Source organism: Pyricularia pennisetigena, chromosome 2, assembly GCF_004337985.1.
Source record: "Pyricularia pennisetigena strain Br36 chromosome 2, whole genome shotgun sequence".
Classification (NCBI taxonomy): Eukaryota; Fungi; Ascomycota; class Sordariomycetes; order Magnaporthales; family Pyriculariaceae; genus Pyricularia; species Pyricularia pennisetigena.
In genome coordinates this window covers 7,043,126-7,057,486 of record NC_043741.1, presented here as the reverse complement: position 1 = coordinate 7,057,486, position 14,361 = coordinate 7,043,126, and the positions used below count along the sequence as shown (strand labels likewise).

At 53.2% G+C, this 14,361-nt stretch overlaps 5 protein-coding genes across 5 annotated transcripts; 4 read left to right on the top strand and 1 right to left on the bottom strand.

The window, feature by feature from the left end:
- Positions 1–185: 185 nt before the first annotated feature.
- PpBr36_01970 (uncharacterized protein) lies at positions 186–788 on the top strand (the record flags this gene model as incomplete). Its single annotated transcript, XM_029889154.1, has 2 exons — positions 186–195; positions 265–788. 2 exons carry the CDS (start codon positions 186–188, stop codon positions 786–788), a joined length of 534 nt encoding a protein of 177 aa, XP_029752334.1.
- Positions 789–1,974: 1,186 nt separating this feature from the next.
- PpBr36_01969 (uncharacterized protein) lies at positions 1,975–2,801 on the top strand (the record flags this gene model as incomplete). The annotated part of the gene is made up of 2 exons (XM_029889153.1): positions 1,975–2,435; positions 2,558–2,801. 2 exons carry the CDS (start codon positions 1,975–1,977, stop codon positions 2,799–2,801), a joined length of 705 nt encoding a protein of 234 aa, XP_029751232.1.
- Positions 2,802–3,475: 674 nt separating this feature from the next.
- On the bottom strand, positions 3,476–7,783 carry PpBr36_01968 (uncharacterized protein; the record flags this gene model as incomplete). Its single annotated transcript, XM_029889152.1, has 1 exon — positions 3,476–7,783. The coding sequence occupies one exon, from the start codon at positions 7,781–7,783 to the stop codon at positions 3,476–3,478; it is 4,308 nt and encodes a 1,435-aa protein (XP_029751231.1).
- A 1,098-nt stretch (positions 7,784–8,881) lies between these two features.
- PpBr36_01967 (uncharacterized protein) lies at positions 8,882–10,480 on the top strand (the record flags this gene model as incomplete). Its single annotated transcript, XM_029889151.1, has 5 exons — positions 8,882–8,912; positions 8,980–9,030; positions 9,100–9,151; positions 9,225–10,226; positions 10,306–10,480. The coding sequence occupies 5 exons, from the start codon at positions 8,882–8,884 to the stop codon at positions 10,478–10,480; spliced, it is 1,311 nt and encodes a 436-aa protein (XP_029751229.1).
- Positions 10,481–11,131: 651 nt separating this feature from the next.
- On the top strand, positions 11,132–13,114 carry PpBr36_01966 (uncharacterized protein; the record flags this gene model as incomplete). The annotated part of the gene is made up of 1 exon (XM_029889150.1): positions 11,132–13,114. The coding sequence occupies one exon, from the start codon at positions 11,132–11,134 to the stop codon at positions 13,112–13,114; it is 1,983 nt and encodes a 660-aa protein (XP_029751228.1).
- Positions 13,115–14,361: the final 1,247 nt, after the last annotated feature.

The following is a 14,361-nucleotide window of genomic DNA, read 5'->3' as shown; positions in this document are numbered from 1 at the left end:
CCCGTCATTCAATCACGCCCCAAGTTTTGAGACTTACATTTGGATCATCAACGCCGGAATCATTATATGCTCCTTGCCTAAACCATCTTGAAGACTGGTTTTTTTTCCCCTACAAGATAAAGAGTCAATCAAGACAAGCGGGAGAACAAATAAATTGCAGCTAGTTCAAACTACCCACTATCACGATGAACAGCAGTCAGTCCTAACCGACCTCCAAAACGAACAATAGCCTCGTAGCCGACTAACAAACATCCTTCATTCCAGGATCCCACCCCCTGCTGGAGCAGGTACCACTCACCGTGTCTCCCTTCATCAAACTCCCACAGGCGACAACGCTCCCATATACCTACCGCGCCATGCCCTCATCGCTGCCACCCTCATCCACCAGCGGCAACCCGAGCACCGACGACCATCAGCAACAGACCGACAAGCCGCGGTACGTTGTCTCAGGGACGGGCCACGCCGCACACCCGGACGACATCGTGGCGTCGTGCCGCGCGCTGCAGGCCCACGTGGCAAAGCTGCAGTCGGACGCCGAGGCCGAGCTGCGGGCGCTGGACGAGCGGATTCGGGCGCGCGAGCTCGCCGAGAAGAGGCGCGTCGCACCCGGCTGGCTAGACAGCGAGGCCAGGATCCTCGAGCCGGAGCGCAAGCTGGCAGACGGGATGGAAGGGCTGAGTTTGCGTCCTGGACCGGGGCCCGGGCAGGAGGGCGGGCCGAGCGAGATGGCGGCACCGGATCACGATGACCCTGGGGCCGAGCTTGATAGGGTGTTTGGGGGCAAATGATTGAGGATCTCTGCGATGTTTGTGGCTGTCAAGGGCTTTTTGCTTCGCGCGAAGTCGGGGGTGTGAATAAACACCGCCTTGTCTGTCTATGCCACAACTGGTCGCGACTCGAAAAAAGACAAAGTTTCACCTGATGGTTTTGACAACTGGCTCGGGACCCTGCACCTTTTCTGCATACTTGCATTTGGGTTCCGGCCTCACGCCGGCTGTCTATACCCTTCAACTATGGTGACCCCAGGCGCATTAGGGACTACATGTTTTCACTACTCAGCTGTCCGGGAAACCGCGCCAAGAAATTTCTGTGGCAAACGTCGCGAGTAGCCACCGCCAAGACCATTTGCATCTCTGGCAAAACATGGTTTCACCATATCGCGAGAGAAAGTGTCACATAACTTGGACGGTCGACTTCCCTTCGGGGGCGAACTATGGCAGTTATCGCTGTAGGTTTATGCAGAGCTGGAAAGATTACCGGACATTCTGCTGATCATGATATCGTACGATGGTGGGTTGTGGTCCAGAATGTTCTTCTACAGCACTACCCAGCTACAGCTAGTTTGCGAAGCCGATAGATAACATTCTGTGGCATTGGTGGAATGCTTGCGGCTCTTTTCGTCCGCAGTGGCATGAGACAGGTGTCAGTCTGCACTAGCCAGGGCCCTTGAGAAAAAGGGGGAAAGGTGTGGCTTTCTCTAATGTACACTAAATCAATAGCATTGTGCTAGATCTACCTACTTTATATCGAGAAATTGCAAACGATTTCTCCAACGTCACTAATTACTGATCGGCTCACTTACATTTCAATTCCCACTCGATTCTATTCAAGGGACGTGGGGCATGTGGGGTCGCTTGCATCCCTGCCTGTAAGTAGTAACTAACACCTACGCAGTAAGCCCAGTAAGCTCCAAATCCAGTAACGCGAGTTACATCCTTCGACTCCACCCAAACGTGGCCTTACGACCACTGCAAAACCACAGGACAGAATCTTGCGATCCAACGAATCCAAGCCCAACAACAAACCTTGCACATTTGTAAAGTTGGCATTGAGAAAGGACCTGACATAAACAATCGATTGCTATTAGCTGAATATCCACAACGAGAAAAAAAAAGAACAGAACACCCCCCCAAATCCAGTCGCAGCCCTTAGGTCGGGCTTTTTCCCTTCCGGGCGCCCGCACACGCTCACAAGATGCACTCCACACTAGTCCGGCTCCAAAATACCTTTGGCTTCTTCACGACGGTGGCATTTGTAGTCGCCGCCGTGATAGCCATCTCGGATCTGTTCTCGGAGCGGACGCCGACTGCCCCGACACTCCGCCCTACCAGCGTCTCGGTCAACAAGGGCCGCCCGCACTTTTACAGCAGCAAGAAGGAGGAGTATGCCTCGATCCGGTTCGACCTCGAGGCCGACCTATCGAGCCTCTTCACCTGGAACACCAAGCAGGTCTTTGTCTACGTCACGGCCGAGTGGGATGGGCGTGGCAGCAGCAGGAGCAGCAGCAGCAGCAGCAATGTGACGGCTGCCAACCAGGCTGTCATTTGGGATAGCATCATCACCAGCCCGAGCTCCGACCACCTCGCAAACCTGGGCCCGCATACGCTCAAGAAGTTGAAGAAGAGCGCCGCCGGCAAGACGATTGATCCGAGCCGGTTAGTCTTTGTCTCCCTTGTATTTTGCCTTCCATCTCTACCAACCTTGTACCAAATCATATCCTATTCAACACATGATTCGTTACTGACATGCACAACTAATAAAAAAAAAAAAAAAACAGCGGAATCCTCAAGCTCAAGAACCAACGTCCCAAGTACCAAATCACCCACCCGAGCGGCAAGCTGGCCCAGACCCCAGAGGTCCGCTTGCGCATGCACTACAACGTCCAGCCCTGGGTCGGCGTCCTCGCCTGGAACCAAGTCCGCGACATTGGAAAGTGGAAGGCCATGGACCAGGGCGTCAGCGAACCCTTCCCTCTCCCCGCCATCAAGGTCAAGGAGACTCCAAAGACCAAGAAGGCTTAGATAGATATGGCGCTAAAATAAAACGGGCTGCCAAAAAGGGATTTTTTCTGTTGGATTTTTTTTTTCTTGTCCTGCACAAACATTCTGGGCAGAGTATAAAAACTCAATTTAGGCTCAAATATTCTTCAATGACAATACCTTTAGTAGAGTTTGCCAAGATGGTAAGACTGTTTTCGGTGTCAATGTATAATTCTGTCGCGTTCGCTGACAGGGCCAAGTTGAAGTGAGGGCCAGATCAGATGTGCTAATGTTGTGGTGAATGAACTGAGTTTTGATAGTGTTGAATCTATCTGTCATAACGGGCATGAATTTGAGAGCCTCTATATCAAAATGAAGTCGTTCCATCTATCACTCATATGATCCCCACTGTATCAAACACCCAACCCCCCCAGATGACACTAGTGCTGCCCCAATTAATCAAACGACACAGAAACATTCCCACAGTATTCATAACTGTCATAAGAATCACACACTCCTACTGAACGTGATCTCTAGCTCCAGACGCACAAATCGCTTCCCCTGTCTATACAATATTGAACAGGAAATAGTAGGCAGAAATTATGACAGGCTGTCAAAAAAGTATTATCGCTTGGAAAAAAACTGAACATATACCATGAACGAGAAGTGGTTCCCTCACAGATTGTCCCCGATCAACGCCGCAACCTGCCATCCATCTAAGATGAGGTGCCGCGCGGAGCGCCTGAACCACCGCCGCCGCGCCCACGTCCGTGTTGGCCTCCGCGACCACCCATGTTTGGTCCGCCCCGAGCTCCACGCCCACGGCCGCGGCCCCTACCGCGACCAGATGATGTGTCCAGGCTTGCGGGCGGCGGCACGTTGTTGTATGACTGCGTTGGCATCGGCGAAGCGCCCGCCCCGCTACCGTTGGGGTGTGCGGAGTAGCCGTTGGCCTGACCTGCGGCGTTGTCATATCCGAGACCACCACGTCCGCGCCCCCCACCACGACCTCCACGCTGCTGCTGTTGTCCATGACCATCCGCTCCTGGTGCGGGCCTATACACCAATGAGCTGTGCTGCAAGGGCCCACCGTTACGCGGGCCCTGAGTCCCATTGTAGCCAGCGCCCGCAGCTCCTCTGCCACGGCCGCCGCCGTTTGCGCTGCTTCCGTTCAATGCACCTCTCCAAGAGCCTCTAAGCGGGGGAGGTGTCGGCGAATCTCTCATCTGCCTGAGTCCATTGGCACCATTAACGCCACCAGAAAGTGTGGTAACGGACGGGGCAAGAGGCTTCCGCGCAAGGGTAGCCTTGCTTCCCGTCACGACCTGCCTGTTGGTCAGGTTGAGCACGGTGGATGAGGCAACCGTCTGGCCACGGAACGGCGGGCATCGCTCTCCCAGACTGCCACCGCTCATGAAGGTGATGTCGAAAACGATGTCAAGTAGCTTGGCAGTCGGCGTGCGGCTAATGCCAATAACGGTGCCGCGGACTGCGATGGGTACCTTGCCGGACGCGGCAACATACACAACGCGGTCACCCAATGCAAAGTTCTGGTTTCCGAGTCGTACTTCGGCGTCCTCAGGCTTGAGCAGCGCACTTCGGGGTACTGCTTTGAGTCCCTTGGCTTCAAACTCAGGGGCTGCGAGATTAAGCTGGTCTGTAGATGCTGCCAACGCCATGACGACTTCCGAGTCAAGTTGCTCGGCATCGAGCGGCACACGCTCAAACTTGCTCGTCTCAATCGTCTTGAGCCAGGCGCCAATCTCCTTCACACGCGCCTGCGCCACTTTCTCGTCCTGCCAAATGTCCGTGTCCTTGATCTCATTGCCGCTCGGTAGTCGCTTGAGCCCAGCAAAGAGATCCGGGAATTTTTGCATATACTGTGCCAGCAGGCCGATCGTAGCCGGACTGAACTCCCATCCCGAACCCGACTTCCTCGAGTACCCGAGCACTTTTTGCTTCTTGCTCTCGAACTTGAGGTTGAGGCCCAAATTAACCTTCAAGCTGCCCTTCATGGTGTAAACAAAGAATGATGCTGTTATCCTGCTGAGAGCGAGGGGGTGGAGGTCAAGACTCTTGGCAACGGCATAGGACGGCACGTATCTGTTATTACGTTCCGCTTGGAAAATGATGTTCTTGGCAAAGTCGGCCTCGGGCTTCTTGAGGACAGAGACCCGAACATCGACCTTGTTACCCTTGTGTCCGACCACCTCCAATGGCCGTCCGTAAGCATATTCACCCAAGAAAAATGCGTGACAGCCAAGTGGGAATTCCTCCTCGATCGGTAGAGCGGCTCGCTCGATGAACCGCTCGTCTTCGTTGATCACCTCATCGACAATGACCTGCGGTGCGTAGTCTGTCTCCATACCAGGAACCTCGCCATACTCCTTGATAGTGGCACCTTCCTCGGTTTTAATCAAGCCCTTGAGCATTTCCACATGCACCAGAGATTCGACATCGCCAATGAGGATGCCTAGTCTTTTGCTGTAAAACTCTTCGATGCGCCGGGCCTTGCTATGGAACTGTTCCATTTCCTTGTGCTGATGAGGTGTCTGTACGACCTTTCCGTTTGTATCCAGCGTGTAGTTGAACAGTTCATCAGAGACACGGACGACCTTGGCCTCTGTCAAAAAGGGATAGCCAACATGGCAGCGTTGTCCGAGCTTCATCACAGCTGCAGAGGACTTCGTCTTCATCTCAGTGTCGGAGAGCGTAACAACCATGCTCTCATTCCGACTCTCCTGTTGGAACACGTTGACGCCATGAAAGCCCAACGCAGCAGTATAAGGCAGCGTAGCCAGACTAGGGAATCCCGCCAGTGCAGATACGTTCAACAGAGCGCCATCCGTAAGTCCGTGAAGGTACTCCAAACCTTCTGTGGGGGGAAGCTCAAAGATGTTCATGACACAGCGACAATGCGGAATGTCGGGGAAGATGCCGGGCAGTGATGATGGGTACTGAAAATCCAGGTTCGGGTCGTAAGTGAACTTGAGAGCCACGCCAAAGCCGTTGCGCGACTTCTCCACATCAGACAAGAGATGGTTTCTGGTGGCCATTCCGTCCAAAAGTCGCTTCTCGTCAATGAAGGGAATCTTCACCACGGCCTCCCATTCTTGCTTCTTTCCGTTCATGTCCAACTCAAAATCGCGGGGGTAGAAGTCGATGATGGGCGAGTTGGGGTCGGTCATGAGATCCCAATAGACGGTGGGAACAATCTTCTTACTTCGGTCTGGAAGAACACCCATAAGCTGCTCATATGGTTTGAAGGGCTGGCCGAGTGTGAAATTCATGTCGGCATTCAAACCCTTCATGACGTCCGAAATCATGGGCGAGTAATGGAACTTGTAGAACCATGGCCACGACCGAATGCCACGGTAGTAGTAATACAAAACCCACTGAAGACCCTGGACGTAGTTCTCTGCCAATTCTCGCAGTCCCTGCTCCTTGGTTTCAGGCGTCCATTCGAACTTTTCAGAGTAATACTTGTCCTTCCATTCCTGGAACTTTTGCTGGTAGAGAACCTCCATGGCGGCCTTTGCCTCCTCAGGAGATGTATCTACGACAGCGGCGCGATCGTATTTGAGCATCTCACGGTGGGCGGCTGCATCACCCTCCTCCTCGAAACCATCATCGTCGTCATCATTTTCAGACGCGGCGGGCAGTTTCGGGAAGGAAAGTACGATAGCCCTGTTTCCTTCGTCGTCAGCCAGAGTCTCGTAAGTAAGGCGGAAGCTATCGGCAATCTCCTGTGCAAACTTGCGGTCTGCCGCATTGAGGCCTGTCCCTAGGTTGAGCGGTGTCTGTGGCCGCTTGGTGATAAAGGGCTTGATCTTATGCTTCCAGAGATTTTTCTGCGACGTGGTGACTTGGAGTTGACCCTTGGGCCGCGACTTGACCGGAGCGCTCTCAGAGTTCTCCATCTGTTGCTTAGACCTGAACCAATGCTCGTTCTGCATGTCCACCTCAAAGAACCTGCGCTCGGCTTCTCCAAGGCCTTCCAGGAGCAGACCCAGTCTTTGAAGGTTTACTCTGCCGCCCTCGTTGATGTAACCGTCGCACTTGGGCAATATCTCCTTGTACAGGCGGAACATAAGCGCCAAAGCGCCCTCGTTGATGTGCAAATGCGGAAGATTAGGAAGGAAATCGTTGCCGACGAAAAATGCCATGAGGATGAAATCATCAATGACCCTCTCCATGTCAAATGGGAACGTCATCCGACCATCTTTCTTGAGATCCTGGAACTCTAGCTCTAGATACTCCCGCACAATGCATAAATGCAAGAGGTAAAAGTTCTGGTGCTCAAGCTCCTTGGACTGGTTTTTGGACTGCCTGCCAAAGGTGACCTCCTCACGGAGGAGGCAGAAATGGGGGTCATGACTTAGCAGACCCAGCATGATGAGATCGGCGTCAAGGCCGTACAGGCAGTGGCGGACATTGTGGTTGTAATCCGGCTGGGCCTTGGCGTTGCGGATATACTCCATGATTTTGTGCTCTCCCTCTCCCGGAACCTCATGCCCCGACAGCACAATCTCGCAACCCTGCCACTCGGTGTCCTCTGACACCTTCTTGTTAACGAAATACTTGAGCTGTTCAGACAGCTTTGCCATGAACTCTGTCCCTGGCGTAATGCAGTTGCTGTCGAACGGCTCCTCCTTGGGGAGCTCCTGGCCCTCGCGAACAGCCTTGTCGCGAGCCATCTCGGCGTCCAGCGCAGTGCGGAAACGTCGAGCACGCTGCTGGTTCATTTTGGCGCGGGGCGCCACACCGTCTATTGCCATAAAGAACAACTGCTTGGGTTTGATCTTGCCGAAAAGATGTTCTATATAGTTGAAGATGCGAATAAACATCTCATCTTCGCTCAAGCGAAAGGACGTATCATGGGAGTCCTTGTGTGTGCAGTTGTGGATGATGCCGTTCATGTCGAGGTATAAACAGTCAAACTCGGGAATGCGGTTTTCCGCGATCAACTGCGAGATGGCCGGGTAGCGCTCAGAGAGCCACCTGAAGAACTTGGGAACACCCATGTTGACAGCGACCGAAGATCTTGGCAGTTATGGCGAAGAATGAATGGACGGGAGTCTAGTTGATGCTTTTCGAACAGCAGAGAAGCACGCAAGACACCGAACGAAGTCCTTGATTCTGATACTCCTGGCGGATTCTTGCAGTCTGGCGTGGAGTGCGTCGGCTAGATACGTCTTCAAAGGCAACGTCAAATGCAAGGATAGACCCGACGTCACAAAAGAAAGAATGCGCGATGAAGCCAAACGCAACGGAAAAAAGAAAAAAAAGAATAAACAGGAGCAATCCAACCACGACAGCCCGAAGGATGTAAGGTGAAAATAAAAAGAGATCTGAGCAAAAAACTTGGCAAAAGTTGCTGATCCCTCGTTGGCGCCAAAAGACGATTGAGGCGGAGAAAGAAGATGTGGTCGCAAGCAACCAAATGCGCGACGGTGAAAAGGGCGGCAAGCGGGTGGCGGCGCATCGCAGCTAGTGTGGGGCCAAAGACAGTCATTGGTGGGGCACGTTGGACTCTGGAGAACCAAGCGCGGAGGAGAGCAAGGGATTGCGTTGTCATTCACAACAACATCCATTGTCAACATCCACAATCGACGTGGTCCTTGCTTGCATGTCACTTGCGGGAACACTACGACACCTGGGCCGAATTTGTGACTCCTTTTCCTTTTTTTCTTTTTGCATTTGTATGGTTAAATTGGAAGTTCAGTCATGTGCGGAATAATAAAACGAAATATTCAATTTCAATCTAAAGCAGTCCCAGCCAGATGATAGATACTCTACGTAATACCTGGCGCTCAAAGTTGAGCCTCAGCGCCAATCAGACCCCGCCGCCAAAGCAACTCTAAATTCTGCCACCATGTACCGCCTCGTTAACGCGTCTTTAGACCTGCGGTGCGCGTGTTTGATCTAGCGATCCATCCCCAAATCAACTCCAAGTAGTCAATCTATCTAATGTCGCATTTGTAGTCGGCGAACTTTGGAGGTTTTCTGACAACTTTTTTTTTTTTCCCTTCTTGCCAAATAAGAATTCCATTGGCCATTGAATCAATAAAAATTGCACAAGACTGTCTATCAAACCCTGATATACACACACACCCACCAAAATGGCACCTCCCCCAGCCATGGACGCCGATGGTCAGTTGCTGTTTACCCGTTTCTCTCTCAATTATTCAGCATAGACCCCGCTGACCAGTCGCTATAGAAATGGACGTAGAGGAAGATTACGATCAGGAGCAGAGGATAATCAATGAAGGTAAGTCGATGTTTTGCTAGCTCACATTATTCTTCGTTTTGCTCTGTCGTTTCTGACTTTGTATATCAGAGTACAAGACATGGAAGAAGAATAGCCCTTTTCTCTATGATATGATACTCAGGTGAGCTGGAATACACCCTTTTGTCTTTCTGCTCTACTCAGACACTTGCGCTAACTCTACTTACTATGAAAAGCACCGCCCTTGCCTGGCCGACTCTGACCGTGCAGTGGTTACCTGACGTAAAGGAGCCAGAAGGCAAGAACTATCGTATCCACCGTGTCCTCCTCGGCACGCATACATCGGGAGCCGCCGACGAGTACCTTCAGATTGCCGAGGTCGAGATTCCCAAGGCTGTCCAGCCAAACCCAGCAGACTACGACGAAGACCGCGGCGAGATTGGTGGCTACGGTGGCAGCAAGGGAAGCGAGGCGGCCGCTATCAAGTGGAACATTACCCAGAAGATAGACCACCCGGGCGAGGTGAATAAGGCCCGCTACCAGCCTCAAAACCCAGACATCATTGCCACAGCCTGCGTCGATGGCAAGATCCTCATCTTCGACAGGACTAAGCACAGCTTGCAGCCCTCGGGCACTCCTAATCCCCAGTATGAACTTATTGGCCACAAGGCTGAAGGTTACGGACTCAATTGGAGCCCTCACGACGAAGGTTGCCTTGTCACTGGCAGCAGTGACCAGACGGTGCTTCTGTGGGATCTCAAGGATGTTCAGCCCAACAACCGTATCCTCAAGCCCAAGAGGAAGTACACACACCACAGCCAAGTTGTCAACGATGTGCAATATCACCCCTTGGTCAAACACTTCATCGGTACCGTGTCGGACGACTTGACTCTGCAGATTCTCGACACAAGGCAGGAATCGAATGAGAAGGCGGCATTGGTCGCCAAGAATGGCCACTCAGACGCCATCAACGCGTTAGACTTTTGCCCCGCCTCAGAATTCTTGGTCGCAACCGCTTCGGCCGACAAGACTATCGGCCTATGGGATCTGCGCAATGTCAAAGACAAGATTCACACCCTAGAGGGTCACCGGGATGCCGTGACTTCAGTGTTCTGGCACCCGCACGAGGCTGGCATTCTTGCCAGCGGCAGCTACGACAGGCGGATCCTGTTCTGGGACTTGAGCCGCGTCGGCGAGGAGCAACAACCAGAGGATGCTGAGGACGGACCGCCAGAACTGTGAGTTTCCTGCCCCGATTCGGACTACCAAGAAGGTAGTTTTTTCATATTTGTATACTGACTGAAGGTGATCGACTAGGCTCTTCATGCACGGAGGTCATACCAATCATCTGGCCGACTTTAGCTGGAACCCCAACGAGCCTTGGATGGTCTGCAGCGCGGCAGAGGACAACTTACTTCAGGTCTGGAAGGTTGCCGAGTCGATCGTTAAGCGCGACGACGCCGACCTGCCGGTGGATGAGCTGGGCCCCTAGAGGACGGTCCAGCTCCGAAATCGGGTTATTGATCGAAACGACTGGAGTTCACTTTTGTAAAGTGAAACGGACCAGGTACATTACTTCTTCTCATCCCGATGGTGGTAACGTGTGTGTTCTTCATCTGGGGAGAGTGGAATGAAAAGATACGCAAAGACCTCGAAGTAGGATTATGGCTTGGTTGGTTGAGGAGATTGGCGTATGGGGGAGATCAGTAGTAATACTAGTGAAGGTGGCAGTGAAGGTTCGTGTTTCGTTCGGGGCTTTCACTCTATGGCGCATCAACTTAGAAGATATCCAGGCCAGCTACGCTTAGTTGCTGTACTTACTTGGGTGTGATGACAGGCCGGGCTATGTATGGTCTTAGGCGTCTGTCGCATTTTTTGGGCACGAATTCAGGAGTGTGCCTTCAGTACGTCGACGTTCAATTCACCTATCCATCACTTTCCACTCAGTTCAATCTTACCAATTGGCGGTTCCGAGCATTCCATAAACGGCTTGTTTCGCTGCAACCTTCAATCGTCAACAGTACAAATTTATCAACCCTCTCATCTCTCTACTTTGGTCACCTCACTCAAATTCTATTGCTTTCAACGGTTGACAAAATTCTTGCAACCCTTTTCAACATAAAACAGACGCGCCACTGCCGCCATGAACATCATCGACAGCGATCATGTCGCTGAGCCTCCACAACCAAATCCAGGTGCTTTGAAGGAAGACCGCTATACTAACGAGAAACTTGAGACGGTCGACAAGAAAGACGGAGAGCCATCAGTAGAGGATGACCCTTTCGGCTATTTGCTGGCTGTCATCCGCGCCAAGCTCGACCAACCTTCACCAGACGATCCGCTGCCATGTCGTTCGAAGACGGACACAAAGTACCAAGTGTCTGATAATGATCAACGTCCATCTGCTGGTCAAGCGCCAACAAGGACAGCAAAGCCATATATACCAACAGACGCGCAGGGTAGCAGTCAGTTACCAGCCGCAATCCTTCCCATCCCAGTGATACCTGATGGTGGTGAAATGACGCTGGCCTCCGAGTTACAGCAACTGATTCAGTCGGAAAAGGCACTTGATGCCGCAGCTTTGTACAAACGCCGCCGGATAGCCAGCTCGGAACTGCTGGTCAACACTAGATACTATGCAGCCCGTACATGCTCGCAGTCGACGGTCGACCCAGCTCGGGCAGACTTCTCGCTCAGCTTCAGTACCTCGTTCCAGGCCTTATCCCAGTCTCAACCACAGGCACAATCAGGGTTCCAGAGGAATATACTTGGACAACAGCCCTCGAACGGCTTCGATCTCATCAGCTCTCTCGCCTCCTACTCAGTCCTCGCAATCGAGTTCATCAAGTACCTCCATCCACGCGACATCTTGACCGTCTACTCCATCAGCCGCGTCTTCCACGCCAACTGGAACGCCAACGAACACTACTTCTGCCGCATCCTGGCCTGCCACTTGGATCCCACCGCCGCCCGGGCCTACCCTTGGGAGCTGTACCGGGACTATCTCATCCGCAACCCGCGCGGCTACATTGTCATAGACTACACCCAGCCAGACTTCCGCCGCGGCATCGACATAGACAACCCGACGCCATGGAGCCGCATGGTTCTCAGCCGCGGCAGTTCCGCCGGCCACGCGCCGCTGCAGTTGAGCCCAGGCTCTAAGCTCTGCCTCGGCATGGCCTGGATCAACATGCTCTTCGTGCGGGAGCGTCAGGCCCGCGACATCGTGGCCAGCCTTGCCCGCAAGGGCCACCGCGTGCCGTCCTCGGCGCGCTCCACCATCCGCAAGCTCTGGACCGTGACCGACTGCCCCACGAACCGCGGTCGGCACGGCCTCGCCCGCGCCTGGACCGACGAGGATCTTCTCAACGCGCAGCTGCTCTTCCTCAAGCTCGACCTCATGTTCAACGACGCCGTCCAGGGGCCCGGCACCCCCGACCTCCGCCGCCTGATGTTGGGCCAGCCGGGCGGCGTGCGCGTGCTCTGGCAGCTGCTGCGCCGCAGGCGCTTCGTCGCCGACCTGCTGGATCTTCGGCAGCTGCAGCTGCTGTTCGAGGAGGGCGCCGCGACGGCCGAGCAGTGCGAGCGCGGCCTGCCCGTCGCGGGCGTGCCCGTGGAGCTGTTTGGGGTGATGCGGTGCGAGGGCTGGGGTCGCGGCGGGGCGTCACTCGTGCAGCCCGACGAGCTCGTCTCGGCCGAGTGTGTGAGGAGGCGGCTCCGTGTGGACAAGCTGCTGGTATCCATGGTGGCGTGGGGCTGCGTCGACTTTGAGACTGGGCAGAACCTGGTTCCGACCGTGCAGGAGCTGTACATGAGCGACGACGACGATGGTGGTGTGCGCGGGATTCAGGGGCCCATAACGCCGCCAGGTGGGCTGGATACGCTGGCGGGCAGTGTGCCGCTGGAGGAGGGGGATTGGAGGCCGCACCATGCCATGCGGGCTGTTTTTGACACCCTGACACCGGAGCAGCAGCAGGCTGTGATTGCGGCCGAGGAGGATGAGGAGCTCGTTGCTCAGGCGTGGGAGGATGATTCCAGCATGGAGCTGGACGAGTCTGGTGAGGATGTTGATAGGGATGGCGATGATGATGATGATGATGATGATGTTATGCCGAATGTCGAGTGAATCAAAAAAAAACAGATACTACTTTGTTCTCGATTGTATTTAATCTACAGTTAGCACTATTATGTTATCTGTTCGGCAAGACTCTAGAACTCGAGATGATGGACCAAGTCGACTGCTGAATGATTTATGTATCGCATGGGATGGAAACAATAGACAAGCCTGATTGTTTTTGTGGGAGAACGTACATTCCATCCATGATTACTGCTCAGCCATTCGGACGATTCTCCCCTCAATAGGTGCCGGTCTTGGAGACACAAACTCAGGACTATCCTTGGCTCTGTTTGTTGATCGTCATAATTGTCAGTCTCGGATGCTCAATGATGATATGGACGGCACAAGGACTAGAAAAATTAGACAGAACACATAGAGGGCTTCTACAGAATCAAGCTACACTGTAATAAGTTAAAAATAACTGAGACATACCATACGTATTCTCCATATCTTCTGGTTTTCTACTCATTCACACTTGCCACAAAGTCGACGATTCCACCGCGACTGCTTTCCGCCGCCATACCCCTGACTAGGGCCTCGATAGACAGATGAGAACACGTAGAGCAAGTTAGTATGCCAAGTGTCCTGCCAACCACAATCCCCTCCGCATGGCGCACTCCTCTTCACTGAACACAGCCTTTACGTTTTTGACTCGAGCTTCCTCCTCGAAACACGCCCTATAATGAGCTTCGAATGTTCTGTGGAGCTTGCATTTACATTGGCAAAACTAGGAAAAGAAGAAACCTTGATCCAGATACCAAACTCCTTCCGTAAATGAAGCATGAACAAAACACGAGACGGAGCAACATTCAACCGCTTCCTCTGCCCATCCTGTGGTCGAACGGTGGCACGGCGCAAACATAACCCGTGTCCTTGCCAGCTGAGCAAAACTGCTACTGACAATCTCCGATGCTGCCCGAGAAGAAAACTTTTTTTTTCCCCCGATGCTCCCCCTGGATCGAGCCGGAACTTCTCGCGAAGCAGATCTTAGACGACGGGGACGCCCAGGTCGTCGAAATTAACAGATAAGTTGTTTTCTTTACCGGTGCGGGTATCTCTTTTGGCGAGCGAGTCGCGATCCTCCCTTTTTCATCATCGTCGTAAAACAAAAGGATAGCGTGATATGGAGACAAGAAGTCTAAAAGTGCCTGGCCCATGGTTCAGCGAGAAAAACTTGACACACCGGGGTTACTCGACGTCTCCGCTGCTCGGTGGCCCGCGTAGGTACACAACCAAAGAAAAAAAAAGAAAAAAAA